Source organism: Myodes glareolus, chromosome 11 (assembly GCF_982192425.1).
Source record: "Myodes glareolus chromosome 11, mMyoGla1.1, whole genome shotgun sequence".
Lineage (NCBI taxonomy): Eukaryota > Metazoa > Chordata > Mammalia > Rodentia > Cricetidae > Myodes > Myodes glareolus.
Genome location: NC_142036.1, coordinates 70,593,868 through 70,614,781, shown reverse-complemented (window position 1 = coordinate 70,614,781; position 20,914 = coordinate 70,593,868). Strand labels below are relative to the sequence as shown.

Here is a 20,914-nt window from a genome sequence, read left to right as displayed (position 1 = left end):
ACCGTTACAACTGGTTTTATATATTGTGTGCGCATCCGACCATCAAGCGGTGCATCTTCGCTGACGTGTTGCGGCAGCGATGATCTACAGTGGCAATCTGCCATTTATATAAGGGCAAAATGTGCATCTATATTTAGTTGTGAAATTGGCCTATTATACTCCTGATGTTTACAGAGGCTAACATAAATTAATGATGACAGCTCTGAGTAGTACACTAGTTAAGCAGTCGAGTTCTTACCTTGAACTTGAGGTTCCAGTCTTAACATCTAGTGTATACTTCCCGGCTGACTTCACGTGTTAGAGAAAGATTTCTGAAATGATTACCTTCTCTTGGAGAATGCTAAAATAATCCGATTTGCGAGCATTGTTGTTCGTGTTCTGGCCAAGCCATAGTTGTCTATCCACTTCTCAATTATACTACCTTGTGTTTACATTTATTCTCAGAATACACCAGGAAGAGTTTCTATTCTGTGGTAAATTGATTTGCTTGACTTGGAATTCTATGTGATGTCAGGGTGGGGAGGGCTGTTTTTCCGAAAAGCTATGGACTTGTCTATTTTTTTTTTTCCCTGAGAAGGCTCCTCGTTCAGCTCCTGTCAGGGCAGGTGTAGGTGCTGGAGTAGCTGTAGCTTCGCCATTAACTCGAACCAGAGTTCTGACAGGTGCACCGGTGTTCAAAGGTTCATGAGTTAAAATGCTGAAGCCTTTGATGAATTTTTGATGGCCGCATTTTTAATACGGGTCTGTCTTCTTCCTTTGAGGCTGCATGCCAGATTAATTGATAAATAGTAGGAGTCTGTAGTGCTGGGTTCTCCTAAGCAAAACAAGTAGGAAAATCCATAAAATCTTGCCTGTCTGGCTCCTTAGAAGTACCTTTTAAAGGCAAAATTTAAAGTTGTTTTTACCCCACCTGTACTCCCCTACAGTGAGAGAACCAAACCCTGCCATTTTTTTTTTTAAGAAAGACTAGATGTTAAGTTGTAAAACTTTTCAAAAGGTGTTTAGGCTGAGGCTTGGTGGTAAGGTTTCCATGTCGAGGGATGTCAGCAGCAAAGGCGACCAACACATCTACATTATAAAGCAGTCTGTAAAAGCATGGCTCTGAAGAGATCGCTGCAGCAGAAGACAGCCTTGGCTTCCTGGGTTTCCCTATTGATCTTCTTGGACCGTTGCATGCACTTTAGGTGTTGTGTCGTTGGCCTCCACGACATTGCATTAGTTCAGTAATAACTTTAGCCATTTTAATGACTTTGAAGCCAAAAGAAATCAATTTTGCAAGGCTAATGTTGATCACCCTCAAAAGATGCCATTCCTTTTTAATTTAATGAATAATCAATTCTAAGTTTTATCTTACTCGTCCCTGCAGTGGACGAGTAAGCCAATAAGTGGTTGATACTCAAAGCCAGTTCTATGGGTCGTGATCAGCTTTGGAACATTGGCCTTTGGATACTGACAGTGCCTTTCTTCAGTCGTGGTTTGGTTCTTCTAGTGCCTCAGCTTCTACCTTTAATCCAGTCTTACAGTTTGGCAGGACCCTCAGTGAGGATGCTGAGGGGCAATGTCAAATCACCACACTTCCTAGTGGTATGAGCTCTCCATGGTCCTGGATTTGACTCAGAGAAACCATCGGATGTTGAGCTTTGGGGGATGTTTTGAAAGACAGTCTTCCTTTGAAGAGAACCTATGTGTATTTTGTTATTTAAAATTACTATCATCATTTAAGATTTTTTCCATACATATTTTTGATTTTCCTGGGTAATCTATTCTCTTCACAGTTGTCTGCATGTTCATTTTTTAAAATAAATGAACAAAATTACTAGTCCTGCAGCTGAATACCATGTTTTTGTCTATCGAAAATGGCTGCTCATTATTCTATTCAGAAACTTTTTACAAACATCCACGCTTACATTATTAATTATACATGTGTACATATTTATTTGAATACCTCATTAAGTATACCTGTGGCATATGATGGATAGGCCCTAAGAATAATAACTACTATACAGAAAAGAAAACTCAGTATCAGAAATAAAAGGGTATTGTTTTACCCGCATTAGTGAAAAGAGTGTCTACATTAGAAATGAGCACTATAGATGTTCAAAGAATCAAACTATCCATGTGAAATTAGATTAGATTTAATTTCATTAAAATTTTACTTTATTTCTAACAGACACTTTATGAGGCACATAGAAGTGTCATCCCATTTCACAGATGAGAAAACTCAAGGCATTAGAAGTGAGATTTGCATAGTTAGTAATTGAACAAAGATTATATCAAATAGTCATCTTAGTGTCCTATTTTCTAACAAGGAACTATAGGTTTTAGCCTTAGTATTACCCTTTTGGTTGGGGTAATTGCACCCATTTGAAAATCTGAAAATCGCATATCTCTGGAAGAACTGATATATAAACAACTTTGCATGTGATGTTTCATGAAAAGATATATGTAGATGTGTGCTAAGGTGCTTGGAACGTATTTGTTGGTGATGATAATCTTTGCTGCAGATGATGGAACAGTCACCAAAGAGCATTGATATTGTCACAATCTTTGCTGAGGATGAGTTAGTACTCTGTTTCTTCTACCCAGAATCAAATTGAGCATGGCAGAGCATTGGAAAGTTTATATCCAGAAAGACACACACACACACACACACACACACACACACACACACACACACACACACACGAACAAATCTATGCTGCTTTTGTATTTGAGAAATGCAGCCAAAATGTTTTGTCTAGAACAAAATAAAGAGAAGCAAAGTTTATTTTAGGTTTTTAACATGGTCCTTAATTCAATTTGAGAACTGATTATAGCTAGGCTCTACTTCATAAAACCAAGCAAAAGATTAATCCGCAAGCTGTGTTATTGTCTTAAGATCTTTAGTTTCATCTATTGTACCAGAGTCTCAACAGCCTTTATAATCCTTTGACTGTATTTTATTGCTATTGCCCTCAAAACCAATTACTACTTATTATAGACACACTGCTGTCATTCTGAAAGTCTTCTGAACTATGGTGCCTGCATAATGATGTGATGTGGGAGTCATGGAAACCCTTTATTAAGATAATGGCCAAGAACATGACTTCAGTAGGCGGGTATATTGTGTGTTAGAGTTGAGGAAGTAGAGGTGAGAAAGTGGCAGAGAGAACAGGGAGGTAGGGTGTGTGGCTATGTGTGTGAGAGAGAGAGGGGGGAGAGAGAGGAAGGGAGGAAGAGAGAGAGAGAGAGAGAGAGAGAGAGAGAGAGAGAGAGAGAGAGAGAGAGATTGCACTCTTCCCTGGGGAGGGAAATGGTTGCTCCCCTATCAACCCTTTGGAAGCTATTAGTTGATCTCTGAAGTCTTACAGTTTGATCCTCCTTATGATTTTTTTAGTGTTTTAATTAAACCATATCTTCATGTTTTGCTTCTTTTTTATTTTAGCATAGACAAAATATTAAAGCTATATGTGTTTTAAGGTACCCTGTATAATATTCAACACATGTGGGTATTGTATAACATTTAAATCAGGTTGAACACTTATCTCTTTAAAACTTCATCATTTCTTGGGAGTGGAAACTTTCACAATCCTCTTTTCTGGTTTTTATTGCACAGTATTCTGTCACCATGTGTACTCACCATGCTGCGTGTGTGCAGCCTACCCCTGTGATCTCTGTTTCCAGCCAGCTCTAACCTTGCCCATCCATCACCCTTTCCCTATTCATTTTCTCCTCTCCTAGCATCCCCAGTCCTCATGAGGATTAATTTTTCCCCTTGGTTTATTGACAAGCCTATTCATTAATATCAATTTCAGAATAATTGCTTAATCATCCACTTTGCTTTAGTTACATGGAAAAAATTCTAGTGTAAATATTAGGAATATTAATTAGATAATGAATGAATTCATTTATGATCATTTAGGTGACAAGGAAAATTACACATAACATCCATGTAAAACTACCTTCAAAATTGGCCTCCCCAATTATGGCCCAATTGTAAAATGAGTCACTAATCCCAAAATTGATCATAACAGGCATTATTGGCATGCACAGTTAAACAAAAAAATCTTTAATTAGTTAATTATTAAAATTTTGAGGTTTTCTTAAGAAAATTGTGATACGTTTTTAAAAATTTATAAATGGTCATACTGGAAGTCTGGCACTCGCAGTGGCCAGGTGAACTCATGTGTTATCTCGTAGCTGGGGCTGTTGGCTTCCTGGTCCGCTGGTTCTCGTCTGTCCTCCTCACTCACTGAAAGTCCTTTCCTCAACCTTAGAGGGTCTAAAGTCCCCTGCTCTTGTGCTCTCCTCAGGCTCTTACTGCACCAGTAAAATGTCAGCTTAACCCGCATCCTGGAGCAGTGTTGAGTTAAATTACATGAAGACAGCAACACACTAAACTCCAGCCACCGCCCTGGCCCCTGCTCACACATGCTGAAGAAAAACAGGGTGAAATCCATGGTATTGGCAGCACAGCCCAGTTAGCCGATGTCAGCTGAATTAGTTGCACTGTGGAAAAGGAGGCCTAAGATCCTCTGGTCTAAGATCTAAGCCTGAATCCTAGTTATTCTTACACTGTGTCAGATGGTGAAACATCTGTACCTGACGTAGTTTTTAATAAGCCGCTAGTTAAACATGATAGATTCTGATGGATAGTCAAGATGTTGGAAAGTATGTGGCATCATGTGTTTCTGTATAAAGTTACCACCTGAATCATATTTCAGAGAAAAGTTTTGTTACTTAAATGACTTATGTAGAAGGAGCAGTGGGTCGCTTCCTGCCACCCGGCTATCTTTACCTGAAATAATTACATGAAAACTGTATTCTTTTAAACACTGCCTGGCCCATTAGTTCTAGCCTCTTTTTGGCTAACTCTCACATCTTGATTAACCCATATCTAATAATCTGTATGCCACCACGAGGTTGTGGCTTACCAGGAAAGATTCAGCATGTCTGACCTGGCAGCTGGTTCCATGGCACCTGAGTCACTTCCGTTCTTCCCCGCATTCTGTTCTGTCTACTCCGCCTGTCTAAGCTGCTGTCCTATCAAAGGCTAAGGCAATCTCTTTATTAACCAATGAAAGTAGCACATAAACAGATGACCCTCCTACATCAGACTTAAAATGATAGCGCTATTTTTGTAGTATATATTCATTATTATATATGTTATCTATTATAAGCATATATGCTAGCTGGAGTATTAACCTAGTAAGTAGTGTGATGTTTTGTAAATTATGTAAATTTTCTGTAAGATCTTTTGAGTGTATGGAGAGGATGAGTTTTCCCACTGTAAGCAATTCATGGCTTCTATAATGTGATCTGGCCTGTCATTCTCCAGTTCGTATTTATGGAGAGGGGAACCATACTGCTGAAACCATTCTGAATATTCCTCTGACCTTACTTCCGCGTTGCTCTTCTTATTTAATGGGAATCCACGATGTGGATTTAAACATTTAAAGTGTCCCCATTCAGTAATGCAGATACTCACCAATTATTTTATGGGTTCCTTGGTGCTGTAAATAACCCCAGTTAGTCATCACTGGGGTCTGAGCTTGCGTGCATTGCTCATCAACTGCAAAGCACTGAGAGTGCCCTGGAGGAGACGCTCACACACAGCTTCAGCCGCGCTGAATCCTGCCCTCAGCAATGTGAGCGCACTTCAAACAGAAATGCACATGAATAGTTAAAGGGAAATTCTGGATCCAACCTGTTGCCTCTTCTGTGCAGCAATGGGTCTATAATGTTTATAAATTTTAATAACCCAGACAGAGCTTATCTTTCGGCATAAAACCCAAGTTATCATGAAGTTTGGCTTTAAGGGGGGCAGTGTATTCTCCGGCATCCCAGAATCTGTCCCTATGCTAATGCAGGCCAGTTCATACAAAATTATAATATCCTCTTATTTAGTGGGCATCATATTCAGTGTGTTGTCTTCTTCTGGAAGTGTGAGGATCCTTGAAGAGGACCAGGAACACTGGAGCATCATCTTTGTTGATCCTGCTGAGTGACTTATGTCCCTGTTTACCTTTGCTCTACAAGATGATGGTTGAAACAAAAGTTATAAAGTCTTTGCCGTAGTGGTTAAAGATTCCCCTGGCAGTAGAAGTTGAATGAAACACATCTTCTGCTTGAGAACTGGTCTAGGAGCATGTGCCACATGAGCTGAGTCTTAAATTGGTTATGGTTATAACATCATGCCTCGCTTGTAAGCCCTGTGTCTCAAAAACAAGGGCTGTGTGTGTATCCCAGTGCCTGGGCAGCTGGAGGAGGGAAATGTCACAAGCAAGACACAATTTTATTAGTCAAACCTGGGTTTGTGACAAGAGGGGAACCATCGACATTACTTGAAAGTCATCTAGCTGTTGCTCTTGAATTCTGAATTTGTTTTTGATATAGTTGGGGTGGCAAGGTGATAGTCTATAAAGAACATAATCCCATATTCTAAATAAGCCCTTCCCGCCTCTTTGCTTTCAGTTTACAAGCACTGAGAAAGGAGAAATCCAGAGACGCTGCTCGCTCCCGCCGGGGGAAGGAAAATTTCGAGTTCTATGAATTGGCCAAGTTGTTGCCTCTCCCAGCAGCCATCACCAGCCAGCTCGACAAGGCGTCCATCATCCGACTCACAATTAGCTATCTCAAGATGAGGGACTTTGCCAACCAAGGGGACCCTCCATGGAACTTGAGGATGGAAGGCCCGCCCCCAAACACCTCAGTGAAAGGTAGGTTGTTGGCCACTGTGTTGTGTGCATTATGGTGGTCTGTTGCTGTCTCTGAAATGAAATGTTCACCAGCATCCTTTCTTCTTTTCCTGCATATCAAATCCTTTAAAGGGATACAAATGTGGAAATCTGAACTCTGCATGAGAAAGACACCATGCGAAGGTGAAATAAATCTCTTCTATTTCTATTTGATTTTCAAAAAGTCTGTGTGCCTAAGCATTCTTAGACATGATATAAGATTGCATAGGAGTTAGGATGAAATAATTTACATATGTGTTCTAATTTATGTTGTACCGATATATGCACCTTCTTGCCATTGACATATAGGGATGTTGGTTAATAGGTGGAGCTAGTGTGCTTTGTGTTAAGTAAACAAAGATAGGAACAGAGCAAGACCTCACCAGAGCAGGTGTTCTTGAATTAATGATTTTATTGACCCCGAAAATCAATCCATATATTAAATTTTCATGTTTCTCTATGGACACAGTGATTTAAAGTTATGAATATAAACATATATTTGCTCTTCAAATCCTTGACGTTACTCTTAAAATTATTTTTAAATGGTCATCCTGTCCTTCCAATGCTTACATTTCAGGATTTTCTTATTTGTTCCTGAAACCCCTAAAACTTGATGGCATTTTTAGCATTCAAATATGTATGAATTAATTGATGTATATGTGGTATTGACCATTGATTTTTTTTCCTTTTTCTTCCTTTCTTTATTAAAGACAAGGTTTCTCTATAACTTTGGAGCCTGTCCTGGAACTCACTCTGTAAACCAGGCTGGCCATGAACTCATAGAGATCTGCCTGCCTCGGCTTTCCAAGTGCTGGGATTAAAGGCATGTGCCACCACTACCTGGCTGAGTTTCTTTTCTTACAGGCATGCTGTTCATAGCGGATGACCTAAAATCTTGAGATTCCCATGTCCGCATGTTCTAGCCTTGTATATGGAACCTTTGCAAGCCTTGTATAGAAATGGACTATTTAGGGAGGTACAAATAATCTCTTCTGAGGGAGAAAGGCAAATTAAATTCTTTTCCTTGAGATTTATTTTTATTATTTTAATTATATGTATGTATAGTGTCTGTGTGGGGCTGGTGCACCAGAGTGTAGAGGCTGGAGGCATTGGATCTCCCTGGAGCTGGAGTTACAGAGGATTGTAAGTTGCCCAATGTGCTGGGAGCCAAACCCCAGGTCCTTAACAGGCAAGTTCTCTCTAGCTTCATTTTCTTGGGGTTGGGGGAAGGAGGTCAGGAGGAGACAGTCTCACTATGAAGTTCTGGCTTGTCTGCAACTCAGTGTATAGACCAGGGTAACTTCAGATTCATGGAGCTCTGCTTTCCTCTGCCTACCAAGTACTGGGAGTAAAGGCATCTGCCTCCATGTCCATCCAAAATAATCCTCAGGTGATTTTGGACTGCCACCTTTTTGTCGGGGGGGGGGGGGGTTCTGTCCTGCCTAGTTTCTGTGATGTCTGAGGCTCTGTCCTGCCCAGTTCCTGTAGCTGTTTAGCCCCAAAGAAAATCACACAGAGGTCTACGTAAGATATAAACTGATTAGCCCATTGGCTCAGGCTTCTTATTAACTCTTATAATTATATTAACCCATTATTCTTATCTATGTTAGTCACATGACTAAGTACCTTTTTCCACGGGGCAGGTCACATATTCCTTCTCCTGTGTCTTCCTCCTTCCCAGAATCCTCCTGTTCTTATTGACCTGCGTCTACTTCCTATCTGGCTGTCCCACCTATACTTCCTGCCTGGCTACTGAGCACTTATTTAAAACATAATTGATAGAATGTAGACAATTGTCCCACACCACCACCTACCTCTGGAAAAGTCCTTGTAGCCTTAGCTGTGTTTGGAAAGTTTTGGAAAGTGTACTGGCAGGAAGATTCTGATCAAACCAAAGGATCAGAAGCTGTGACTGTCATTGCATGCTAATAGTTGTGATCATATATGTGTGGACCACTTAGTTTGAAAATCCATAATGATAAGCTATAAACTTAAGCTCTCTAGTACTCAGAGTACCAACATGATGCCCAATGAGAAAGCTTTGCTGTGTACCTGTATGAAATTACTAAAAATAGTATATAAACTTATATCAATGTGGTATGCATAGGAATATAAGAAAAGCAAATGAATTTTGTATACAGACATGTCTCCTTTCTTTAAGACAGTTCATATATATGTAAACATCCCAAAGTCTGAAATCTGTGACATGTCTAGCTTCCAACATTATGGATAAAGGAGACAGACTTTATCTGGACTGACTCTTGGGAGTAATTCTGAGTGTGTCAACCCCATGTCCAAAAATAATTGCCTAATACAAAGTAATCTGCATGGTTTTTGTGTCATTTTTTTCTTATTATTTTGTTGTTGTTTGTTTTTGCTCTTTTTTGGTTTTCTTTTGAAGTTTGATGGGCAGAAAGGTGGTTAGAATCTGGCAGAGGTTTGACGAAGGGAAAATGTGATCAAGATATAAGAAAAAAATTAAATAATAAAAAGAATTATATTCTGATTGTGAGAGGAAGTTTAGAATTCTGATTCCTTCATGTTGTTTTCCTCTAGAACAGGGTTGACACACTTTTTCTTTTTTTTTCTTAAAAAAAAAAGAATCTTAAGAGTAAACATTTTTGGTATTGGAATCCATTAAGTTCATGAGATCAGGACAGAGACAATATGTAAAGGCATAGATGTGGCTAGTTCGAGTAAAACTGTATTTACAGGCCATACAGCAGCTCTCTCAGTGGACTCACCAGTCACAGTTTGTAGACCACTGCCAAAGTCCATGCCATTCAAAGTATGAAGAGCACACACCCAAGGCACCTCTAATGGTGTCAACATGGCAAAAAAAAGATTAACATACATTTCTTTTGGCCGTTCTGCCTTGGCGAATGTAGATATCAGCTTGGTGACACACCCATGGCATGTTATCAATACCAAAATAGCCCTGGAATTTCAAAAAGATGTACATATAATTCTAGTACATCTATGTCAGATACACTGTTTGCTCCAGTTCAGGCGTGGCTACCCTCATGCTTTTCTTAGAACCATGTAAAAGGAACTGATAAGTTCAGTGAGTAAGAAAGCATACTATGTGAAAGCACATTATTTAATTTGATATAAGTTGATGGACTGAACTTAATATTCATTTGTTTAGCCTAATTATAATTTGCTCTCATTTTGAAAGAGGTTAAATTGGAAAAAGCTTACTTGGTAGGGATGGCTGCCAATATAGTAATGAATGAGGGCTGTATTGTCTGTCCATTAAGTTCTGGTGTGATGAGACAACCTATGTTCGGAATTGTGGTCTTTTCCAGATATAAGCCTTTGGATCATATAGACATGCTGACTTATTTTACTTGGATAAATGAGGAGTTTACAGTGAATGGCTGGTTTACAGATCTAAGAGCAGATCCCGTGTTCCTACCTTCCATATCATTGCTGGGAACGATATTCATTTTGTGTCATTCATAGCAAACATTCCAGGGAGGATTTTGTTAGGCTTAGTCTATCACTGCTAATGGATTTCTTTCACTGCTATGGTTAAGAGATAACAGATATTCTTAGTTAATAAGGATGTAAGAACATGAAAATTGATACATATAGATGGAAGTTTCTGTCCCACTTGGTCCCAAATAAACACACAGAGGCTTATATTAATTGTAAACTCTTTGGTCTATTGCTCAGGTTTTTTACTAACTAGCTCTTACAACTTAAATTGACCCATAGTTCTTAATCTATGTTTAGCCACATGGCTTGGTGCCTTTTCTCAGTAAAGCATTTTCATCTTGCTTCTTCTGCGTCTCTGCCTTTCCTCTTCCCAGAATTCTCTTAGTGTGGTCACTCCATCTATACTTCCTACCTGGATACTGGCCAATCAGTGTTTTATTAAACCAATATGAGTGACAAATCTTTACAGTGTACAAGAACATCATCCCACAACAGATAGTAAACTGTTCATTGATAGTAAACTGTCAATAGGGTGGGACTGAAGCTAGAAGCTCAGTGAGTCTACCCTATACTCAGGCTCACTAGTGTTTCTAGGATGCAGGAGCACTCTCTACAAGCCGGCTCTGCGATAGACTATGTGCACAGCTTATTGCTTTATTCTAGCTCTTTAATGCAAAACTGCTACTCATTCTGATCAAACAATCATGAAACAACAACATCAAAAGAAATTCATTTTAATTTATTAAGGTCTTCTATGTTGTGCCCTTGAAGAAGTTCATATGGATAAACAAGCTTATATAAATAGCCTGCAGCATCCTGTGAAGTGCAGTTCATAATCCAACAATAAAACAGACAGACATTATACTTTGAGCCTCTCCAAACAGCCTCTTGAATAAACCTAAAGGCATTTTGAAATTTATATGAAAAGTACTCACACTGGGTAGGCAACAGTTTTTAATGTGATGAGTTGATCATGCTAATAATTAAATTTCAAAGCCAAAATTTAAATTTGTCCCACACAACTACGTCGAATTTTAATCATTTTAATTTGCTGCTTCCCGAAAGGTCTTTCACTCTGCCCTGCATTCATCACTTCTTTTCTTAGCAGTCTCCAAAGGTTGATGAGTTTGTTGTGTGATGCCCATTGTATACAGATTATTACAAGGTACGCTTGCAGGGAGAACACTCAGGTGACAGTGTGGAATATGTCCCGAGTCAATTACCTCGTGGAAATGATATGTTAAGCAATTGGGATGCAACAGATAGTTTTTTCTATTATTTTAGAAATATCTGTATTGTTAGAGTACAGATCAAATCTACAATGAACATTATGCATTATTCACGAAATGACCAGGCATTCTCAGCAGTGTTTCAGCTAAATAACTGATGATTGTAACCTTTAAAGAAATCTCATTGTGGTGACTGTTGGTAAATCACTTCTCCATTCATAGTAATCTCTATTTAGAGGCTATCTAGAAACCATTACATCTTTTATTAATCTTAAAAGCAATAGCTGCTGATTTGACATTTACTAAAACTAGATAAATTTTCTGTCTTTCTAATATCATGGACTTCAGTCAATTTTTGGAGTATGTCTCCTGCAACTCGATTAATGTGGGACTATTTGCCATTGTACACCTAAGTTCTATTTCAATTTAAACATTACAGATTTTAAATGGTAATTTGCCTGTGTGTATGGCAGCCAATGATGCTGAATATGTAAAATATATACGACAGCCTTGGTTTCTGCAGAGGAGCAATTGAAAAACACACAAGACAACTGCTGATTAAAACCAAGGGAGACCCTGGGGGGACGAGCTTTTCTGTCTTTATAAAATTTAACTTCACTGAAAGGCTGAAGAGATGCTTCATCAGTGAGGAGCCCTTGCTTGCTCTTGCAGAGGACCCAGTTTGGTTCCCAGGACCCACATGGCAGCTTGAAACCATCTGTAACTCCAGTCCTAGGGGGTGGGGAAAAGGTAACACCCTCTTTTGGGCCTGCATGTGAGCTAGACATGTATGTGTTGTACAGACATGTGTAAGATGAAAAAATGTACAAACTCAAATTCGTTGTTTCAGGCATCTGTTGGAAATGAAGCTGTGACTATTTCTGGGAGGAGAAAGGGGCAGGGCTCTGTTTAAGCATAGTGTGTCTGCCTTATTCATTTGCCACACGCATGTGTGAACTGTGGTTCTTAGCATCCTCATTTCCCGTAATCATGTAAGGCGTTGGGTGCAGGTTCACCTCCTGATGGACGTTAACGTTCTGCTATGATGGTGGTTCCCTTAACTCAGGGAACATTTTATAAAGTATATTTTGTTTGGGGGAGAGGAATGGGGCTTCTTAAGATGATCTGAATGATAGATCTTGGTGCAAACAGCTGGGAAGCCTTTCCAGGTCCTGCCCTGGCATTTTTCTGGGGGCTGTCAATGCCTTTGCTTCTAGTGGGTGCAATGTTATGAGGCAAGGTGCATGTTCCCCTTCCTCAAAAACCTTACAAGATGAACACCGTTTTGTTATACTACACTCAGTCTATAGCATGCCTTGTTTTCCTTTCAGATAGGTGAGGGATTCAGGACCAAGGTTGAATTCCTGTTACATTTGAATAGACGCTCCCTTAGAGCTAGAAAAATAAGTTCACAACTGGAAACTTGGCACTTACTTGGCTCTTGTCCTTGCCCCATTATACTCAGGAGGTTGGGGGACTCACTCTGGTCTCTCTTTCTATCTGCCTCAATCTGAAGTCACTTGTAGCCCCAATGGAAACCTGTCCAGAGGCCTATCTGCTATTACTTATTGGTCTTTGTTTGAGCATTGTGTGCTGGGTCTGAGTAGCCCATGGAAATACAATATTGTGTAATTGTTATTCTCGGGTATACATCCAGGAAGTCTTGTTAGTGACATGACCCTGTCCTTTTTTATATGTATCTGGAGTTCCTGTTTCTGAGAGGACATCATTTAAGGGCTAATCTTTGATTTGATTTCACAATTGGACAGTGTGTACACTGTCCTGCTATTCCAGGCCCATCTTCTCACAGTGGGAAGAGCGGGCTTTCAGGCAAATGGGGCCTTAATGATGGCAGGATATGTCCCTGAAGTTCTTTTGGATTTCACACTATCATGAAATATTTTCATATGCCTACATGTGTGAACTGTGATGTGGGGAATTATAGCATAATCTAGCATAGAGATATTATGTGGTATTGCTAAGCTTTTTGTTTGCCTTTTTAAAAAAAATTCTATCCCACTGTAAAGAGTTTGACTAGTTGGCCCCATTTCCTGGTGTGTCTGGTGTGACCGAGCATCCAGAGTTCCCTTCAGTCCCAACCCCTGAGAGGAAGCTTGTTTGTAGGAGTTGTCACTGAACGTGCATGATTATCAAGGTGTGCTCACCAGTTTCTTTCTGGGGGAAAGATGAACTGATCTCATCTTCATAGAGCAGTGGTTCAGAACCGGTGTAGTGCCATTTGTGCCCACAGAACTTGAGCCAGAACAAAGTACGTCCATGGCCAGTGACGCTCACTGCACCTCTTTTGGAAGATGCCACAAAAAAAACATGGCTAAGACACAGATACGTGATAAAGCCGCAGGAATTACCAGATTGCTCTATCCCATTGGGTTAGTTCTTGTCCCCTGTTATGTCTTCTGGACTTGGCTTTCCTTTTTGCCGAAAGGAAAATTGGATATTTGGAGATGCTCTTGTAGAAATATGAACACAAGAATGCACATGAGCTTCATCTGCCCGCTCTCCACCATCTTCTCGTTTTTCTTCTAGCCATATCCAGTGCTGCAAGCCATGAGTGGGTGTTTTATGTATTTCACCATTAGACAAAATGCCCTCTTTCTGAAACACACATACAACACGCAGGCATGTGTGTATGCACACACACACACACACACACACACACACACACGCACACGCACACATGCACTCACATGCCTACCTTTCTCTCATCCGACAAGTGCCATGGCTGGCATCCCTATAACAAAAGACAAGCTAACAAAAGAACATTAGCACACACTCATTTAACCAAATTTGATGTGACCTTGGAAACCTTCAGTAAAGAAGACCCAAAGACATACAGATTATGTGCTCTCACACCCAGGCTCCGTGAAGACAGGACAGCACGCATGGATGTGGCGAGATGGAAGCACCTGTAATGGGAAAAGGGACGTGCCTTACTTTTTAGATTCTTTTGAATTCTCCTCAGCCTATCTGTTGAGCAAAGGGCACAGGGAAAGACACCTGCCACTAAGAGTCGTTGGGGCCAGAGAGGGGGCCGACGGTCAGAGGGAACACCTGGTTTCCCAGGCTTTGCTAGTCTCCTTTGCACCGACGTTCTGTGCTCTCTACACCTGGGGGGTTTGGTGTGCTCCGGTTCCATGTTTGAAACCCAGTTCGAATGTGCCACGATGGTGCAAAACTGTCCTCTTCCTGGGTCATCAGCTATTTCTGTGAGTCACTCTTACATTCTTCTGTTGCTTTGGTCTCTGCCCGTAATTTGCACCTTTACCTGCCTGTGGGTTGGGGCATGAGTTCATTGGCAGCATGGCCTGACTTCCCGTATTCACTTTAACATCTGAGAATACGGGTTCGCACCTGAAAGAGTGGTGAATATTGTTAAAGAATTCCATGTGAAGATTTCTGCTTCCGGACGGAAGTAACAGCAGTGAAACACTGTGCCTGGGCGGGGGCAGGTCATAAACGTGCACGAAGAAGGAAGAGTAGACAAACTGGAGGGGGATGATGGGGATAGTGTGAAACCAAAGGAGAAGTGGAGGGGTGTGGAGCAGGCCTGGGAAGCAGAGGTCCCTGTCCCATAAGCTCACTCGCAGATGTAGAGGGAGGAGGTGACAATGCCAGCCCCCCGAGTACGGCGTGTAACCCAAGTCTGCTCGACAGATTTCTGCCTGTCTCGTCTCATAATTCCTCTCCGTGCTCCACCATGGAGGGTTCACATTTCCTAGAGAAAGAAGAGGAAATCAGCAAATAATGACATGACAGCTTTTCACCAAACTTAACAAGCCGTGGGACCTGTGCTGTAAAACCTTCTAGAGGAGAGCTCAGGTTTCTGCTCTTTGTTTTTGGTCAGTGATCCTGGCCGGGATGATTACTTTCTAATCCTGAGCCCAAGTTCTATAGAAACGATTTAGCAATTAGTAGCTAGAATTATTCTTCTGAGATGGCTCAGGTTTCTCAAAGCAGACTGTTAATAGTATCACAACCCGTAGACTTCCACTCTCTATATGCCGCTAATATATCTGTCTTTTTTTTTCCCCTTATTCCCCTCAACATGAGGCTGTTGTGACTCTATTAGGTTTTGGACTCAAAAAATAGACCATCACACATGCACAGACACACATACATGCTTTTGCACATGCGTGCGCACAGGCACATGCACACACGCACGCACGCACACACATGCACACACACATTTTCTCACTGAAATCTTCCACTTCTGTTTTAAACACCGGGACTTGAATATGTCTAATCATTACAAATAAGGGGCAGAAAACAAAGCACAGAATCTTGTGACAATGTTGACACTGGCAGACTGGGCCTCTGGAACTTTATATACCTGGTATTGGCTGTTATGTTCTGTAAGGCACACACTTGTATTCTTTACCACACCCAACTTTCTCTGAAAAAAAAATCTCCTGGTTCCTGCTAATGTAATGTGTCAGTCATGGCACCCTGTGGCACTATATTATGCTGTTTGGCATCCGCCTATTTAGGGCTTTCTCATTTGCGTGCTCTGTTCTTCAGGACTGGAAGCCTTTGATATGCTTTTGTGAGCCCTATAACCTCTTGCAAAGCATAATATATAGTTCCAGCACTCTACGGATAACAATATTTCACGATCGCAGCAAAGAGTCACCTCTGACTGCTCTAGATGATTGAAATTGTCCTATGGCTTTAATTTCCCGAAACTGCTTCCTGGATCCTGTGCATAAGTCTTAGGTGTGCCTTAATAAACACGTGGTGACCTCTACCTGTGAAAACTAAGGTGGCTTTGAATACTGATTGGCTGCAGCTTTTTTACAGCCTCTCTGAGTCTGTTGTATGTCTGTAAATGGCAGAAGCTGAGCCAGAAAGGAAGGCAAAGAGAATCTTTGGTTGAAAACCATACTTCTATCCCCTTGTTGTTTTGATAAAAAAGAAAAAGAAAGAAAAAATTCAGAGAATGTATAGAGAAATCTAATGACAAAAGGAAGTGATTCGTGATCAGCTGCCTGTAGCTCTTTGTGTACAGGTGAGACCCCATCAAGTTTCTACCCTCCGTGTGTTTCCACCCTCTATGGTGTTAGCATGTCTATCAGTGCCATTATTTTAGTCTTATTTGGGCAGCCATATTGTTGTGGTGACGTGTAAATTGTCGTTTCTGGGAGATGCAGTCTCACAGTAGACTTCCAGGACCGCTGGCTCCTAACTCCCTACCCCCAACACACAGTTTTCTCTGTGTCTTAGCTACAGAAGTTGCGTTATAGGTAAACTTACTATGGCCTGGTACCCTCCAATCAGCTATCTGCTGTATTTGTGACTTCTGAGAGAGGAAAGATTAGTCTTCCGCTGGGATGAGGCCCTAGATTATCCAATGCTGAGAGGTCATACTGAAAAAAAATATATGAACTAGTAAATGGACTCAACAATTTTACATTCATGCATGTGTATATGCATATAAATGCAGCAGTAATCAAAGGAAAGAGGAAAAAAAGTTGGTAGCAGAATCTGAAGTCTCTGGAACCCTGCTCAGTACATTTTCCTGAAGGATAGAAACCTTCTGTTTTACCTTGTGATGATTCATTGACTTCCCCTCGCTACACTAACTGTGCATGTCCACTTACAGGGCTCATGTGTGTGCCTGTGGTTCAGCCCATAGGTTGCCAATTCTTTGTATGACATCAGAGTAGATGAGGACAGTGATAGTTTCATTTATTTTGAAAAATTATCCATTCGTGTAGGATCCTAGTGACAATCATGCAAGGCTAATTCATGCTTAAATGTGTAATAATGACAAGTTATGACCTAGGATGTATTTCTAAGGCAATATTCAGAGTTGTTGTGCTAAGATACCTGCATCTTATGATAACCAGTAAAGAAGTTGTGCCCCAGTCAGAGGTGTGGTATTGGCATGTGTTGTAAGGTATTAATCACGGGTGTATAATTTTTTCTGCATTTGAAGTGGCTTAGCTCATTTCGGCTGCTTTTACAACTTAATGTAGCAAATGAGTAAAACAAGGACGTACTGAGATAGTATTCTCTGGGTATTATTAGAGAAATAGGACGAAAACATTGCGTATGAAAGCCAGTATTTGCAGGTTTGTCTTTGTTTTGCTTTGTTTTTATTTTACTTAAATTCTCTATCAAACAACCGGTTGGTTGGGTCAAAGAGTTTTGATTTGCTTCTTCACATAATTTATTAGTGTTCTTTTAAAATTAACTGGTGCTTTAAATCCGCATTTGACTGTAGCTATCATAAAACAATTATTAGCAATAAGACATCTGAAATTTGTTTATCAATAATCCAGGATTAGAACTGGGGTGCTATAGTGCCTGATTACCCTAAAAAGTCTTGGGTTCTGTCCCCAGCACTGCAATAATAACAGCAATTGTTATTAATATAACAATAGTCATTTATAACTATAGTTGTGTTTATAATATATATTAATAATGACAGCAGTTATTTTTATCATTATTATTATTTCTGCAGTGTTGGGAATCTAGCGCACAGACATGCATGTGCTAAGCCGATACTACGCCCTGAGCTGCGTCTCTGGCCCCAGAATCTAATGCTGTCGTCATCACACTGGCAGACTGGCAAAGCTAGCCTGATGTTTTGCTGATAGAATTTCATGTGTTTCTAAAACCATGCCAAAATGAAGAAACGGGATAGAATTGGATAACAGGATTTAACTTTACCAATTTATTATATTCAAGAAATCAAACACAGTCTGTAGGAAATAGCTCCCATGGTCTTTCCCCTATGTCCAGGGTCTGCCTTTCACCAGGTACCAGCCAAGTGCTCCATGTGTGAATGTTACTGTGGAAACGCTCAGAAGACACCAGCATTCACTGTGTTCCTCATCAGAGCTTCCCAACGCGTTCTAGACCCAAAACAAAAATTTGGTGATGTTTGGTAATTAAAGCACATCGCTCGTATATAATTTTACAGTTTGAAAAATAAGACCGTGTTGAATATCAGCACTGATGATGAAAACAGACTGTGTACACAGTTTGGGTTTTATATAAATACTTTAAAATATTGGCTTTCTTCTGTAAAAATAGATGAATAGTATCCAGGTTTTTGCAAGAATTTTAGCATAAAAGCAAAATTGCTCTCATTTTCCGTGTTGAATGGAGGCATGAAGAGAGCATAACAAAGCATGCAGCATGCAGCATGTTCTGGGCAGGGTAGCACTAAGACTTGGGCGCAGGTAAACATCATTTGGAGCATTTTGGGGGTGATATTGGCTCTGCTGACTCCTGACCTAGAGTGCTTCTCTTTGTATCTGCTGTTGGTGGAGCTGCGGGAGGTGCAGGGACATTCGTTACCAAGGTGTTCAGTGCACATGTTGCTTCCATTGGGCAGGCAGTCAGGCGCAGGAACCGGCCATGACCTTGTTGGTGGTCAGGCATCGCACTTGCTGCTGTCTGAGATTCTGTTGGAAACTGAGATCGGGAGCAGGGGTTTCTGTAGAGTGTCTTTATTAGTTTGGACTATTAGGTTATAACATCATAGTCTTGCTGACTTAAACCATAGATTTACCACTCTGTAAATTTAAAAAACTTGAAGACTGGAGTATGGCATGGTCTAGTTGTCAGTGAAGGCCAAACTGTCTGGTTGATGCGGATTGTAGATGGTTGATGTCTGTTCGTCTTGTCTTAAGAGTGATCATCCTATTTCTGAGAGTTGGCCTGCCCAGCAATTGCCTCATCCCCCCCACCCCCCCCCCACACACACTATCACATTGAGGAATTAGGCTTCCAGCGTACAGTATTTGAGGGAATACCCATTCAGTCCTGAATGCAGAGAGACTCAACTGCCTGTCCCAAAGGCACAGCCCACATGCGCAGGGCTGGAGACACAGTGGAGTTCAGTGCAGTAGAGATGAATCACCCAGCCGTCTCAGCAAAAGCAAGTCTTGGTTGATAGAATCAGGTGCTCCTGACTTCCCATCTCTGTCATGGGGACAGGTGTTTTCCTTCAGCCCTCTTGTTGGAAAATTTGAACCTGAGACTCCACTGTTTGAATCTGCCTTCTCCTGCAGTGAGTCGGAAGGCCACTTCCTGCAAGGCTTCTATTTGTATAGGAACTATCAAGGGCATGTTAGGACTCCTGCCCACTACTTGTACCCCAGGTTTCTGTTTGGTTTTTATTCTTGTATTAATATATTCAAGATGATATAAATCAGGAGAATGTAAAATTTAACATACACTATTTAAAAAGTACTTCAGATTTTAATGTAGACAAAGCTGAACTCATAACATAATAGAGTGGAGGAAATTTGGTAGTTGTTAAGTGGCACAGGTGACTTGAGAATGTTAAAAGATTTTATATCCAAAATCATACAGTCTTTGAAGCTGCTTTACAAATTATTAGTATGTAGATGTTTCATTGAATTGATTGGGGAAGAAAAGACTTTTTAAATAGTTGATGACCAAAATGGAAAGACCAGTTTCTTAAAATAATAATGAATATATTTGGTACTTCCTCATGAGTGTGGCTAAAGAGAAATAGTCTTACCTTGGGCTTTACGGTGCCCATTTTTGCCAATGAAATCAGACAAGAGGAGATATCATTCATGTCCACAGAGTCTGACAGACAGAAGACAGCCTTTAAACTGGGTCTAGAAGATGGGTAGCATTTTTGATTGTGCATAGGTGGGCATATTTTTTTAAAAGAAAAATGTATGTTACTTTTGTAACAAAAATGTAAGCATTTTCTAAGAAAAGTAATACCAGAAGTTCCATTTCCAGATGAAAATATTTAAAGTCTTAACTTTGGTACTCACTGGTACTATTCAGTTTATTAAGTATCATAGAGAATGGAGTAAACCTGGCAACATTTAATGAGAATTGGGGCCCTGAGATTTGAGGTGAACCCAGGAAGAGTTTCCCCTTGCAAAAGACTGTTTTGAGCAGAACACCATACATTTCTGTTATCTGTGCATCTTCTCACACAGCGAACAGTATAAATCACACACTGTGGTTTATAAAGATAAACCAACAGCTTAATGAAATATAATCTAGTATCTGCTCTCTGCTGCTCTTGCTTTTAGTAGATAGAGAAAAGGCTGGGATAAAGTATTTTTTTTAAAAAATTTAAAATCCTAATATACACAGTTTCCTCATGCCCTTGAACCCAGATGTAGAAAAGATCACACCAGAGAAGGAACCCCCCAGTCCTGGGTACCTGGGAAGTCAAAGGATCAGAGTTCAAGGGCAGCCCTGGGGCGTGGAGGACGAATCAAGCTGCCCCTCCACACAGGGTGCGCACATGCGTCCCTACAGGCTGTAATCGAGAGGGAAGACTAGACAGCACGGAAGTGGATGTTTTGTAGTTCATTTCATTTAAATTAGCACAAAGGGGGGAGCGATTTTGCTTCCCATGTGAAGGCAGTCATTTCTGGGGCTGCTAGCTTGGTGTTTTAGCAGAACAGCTGTTCTGTGCACTGTGGCTGCCTGCAAGCAGTATTTCCACCGCCGGAAAAGTGGCAGCCTGCCAAGAGAGTGCCCAGACCAACCCCTACGAAA

At 40.6% G+C, this 20,914-nt stretch overlaps 1 protein-coding gene across 3 annotated transcripts in view; it reads left to right on the top strand.

Annotated features, from left to right (window-relative positions):
- The window catches only part of Npas3 (neuronal PAS domain protein 3), an 826,580-nt gene that overhangs the window by 245,448 nt on the left and 560,218 nt on the right, over window positions 1–20,914 (top strand). For all 3 annotated transcript variants that reach the window (XM_085697644.2, XM_085697643.2, XM_085697646.2), the window contains exon 3: window positions 6,454–6,698. In XM_085697644.2, coding sequence (XP_085553770.1) covers window positions 6,454–6,698 — 245 coding nt within the window. The remainder of the gene's footprint in view (window positions 1–6,453; window positions 6,699–20,914) is intronic.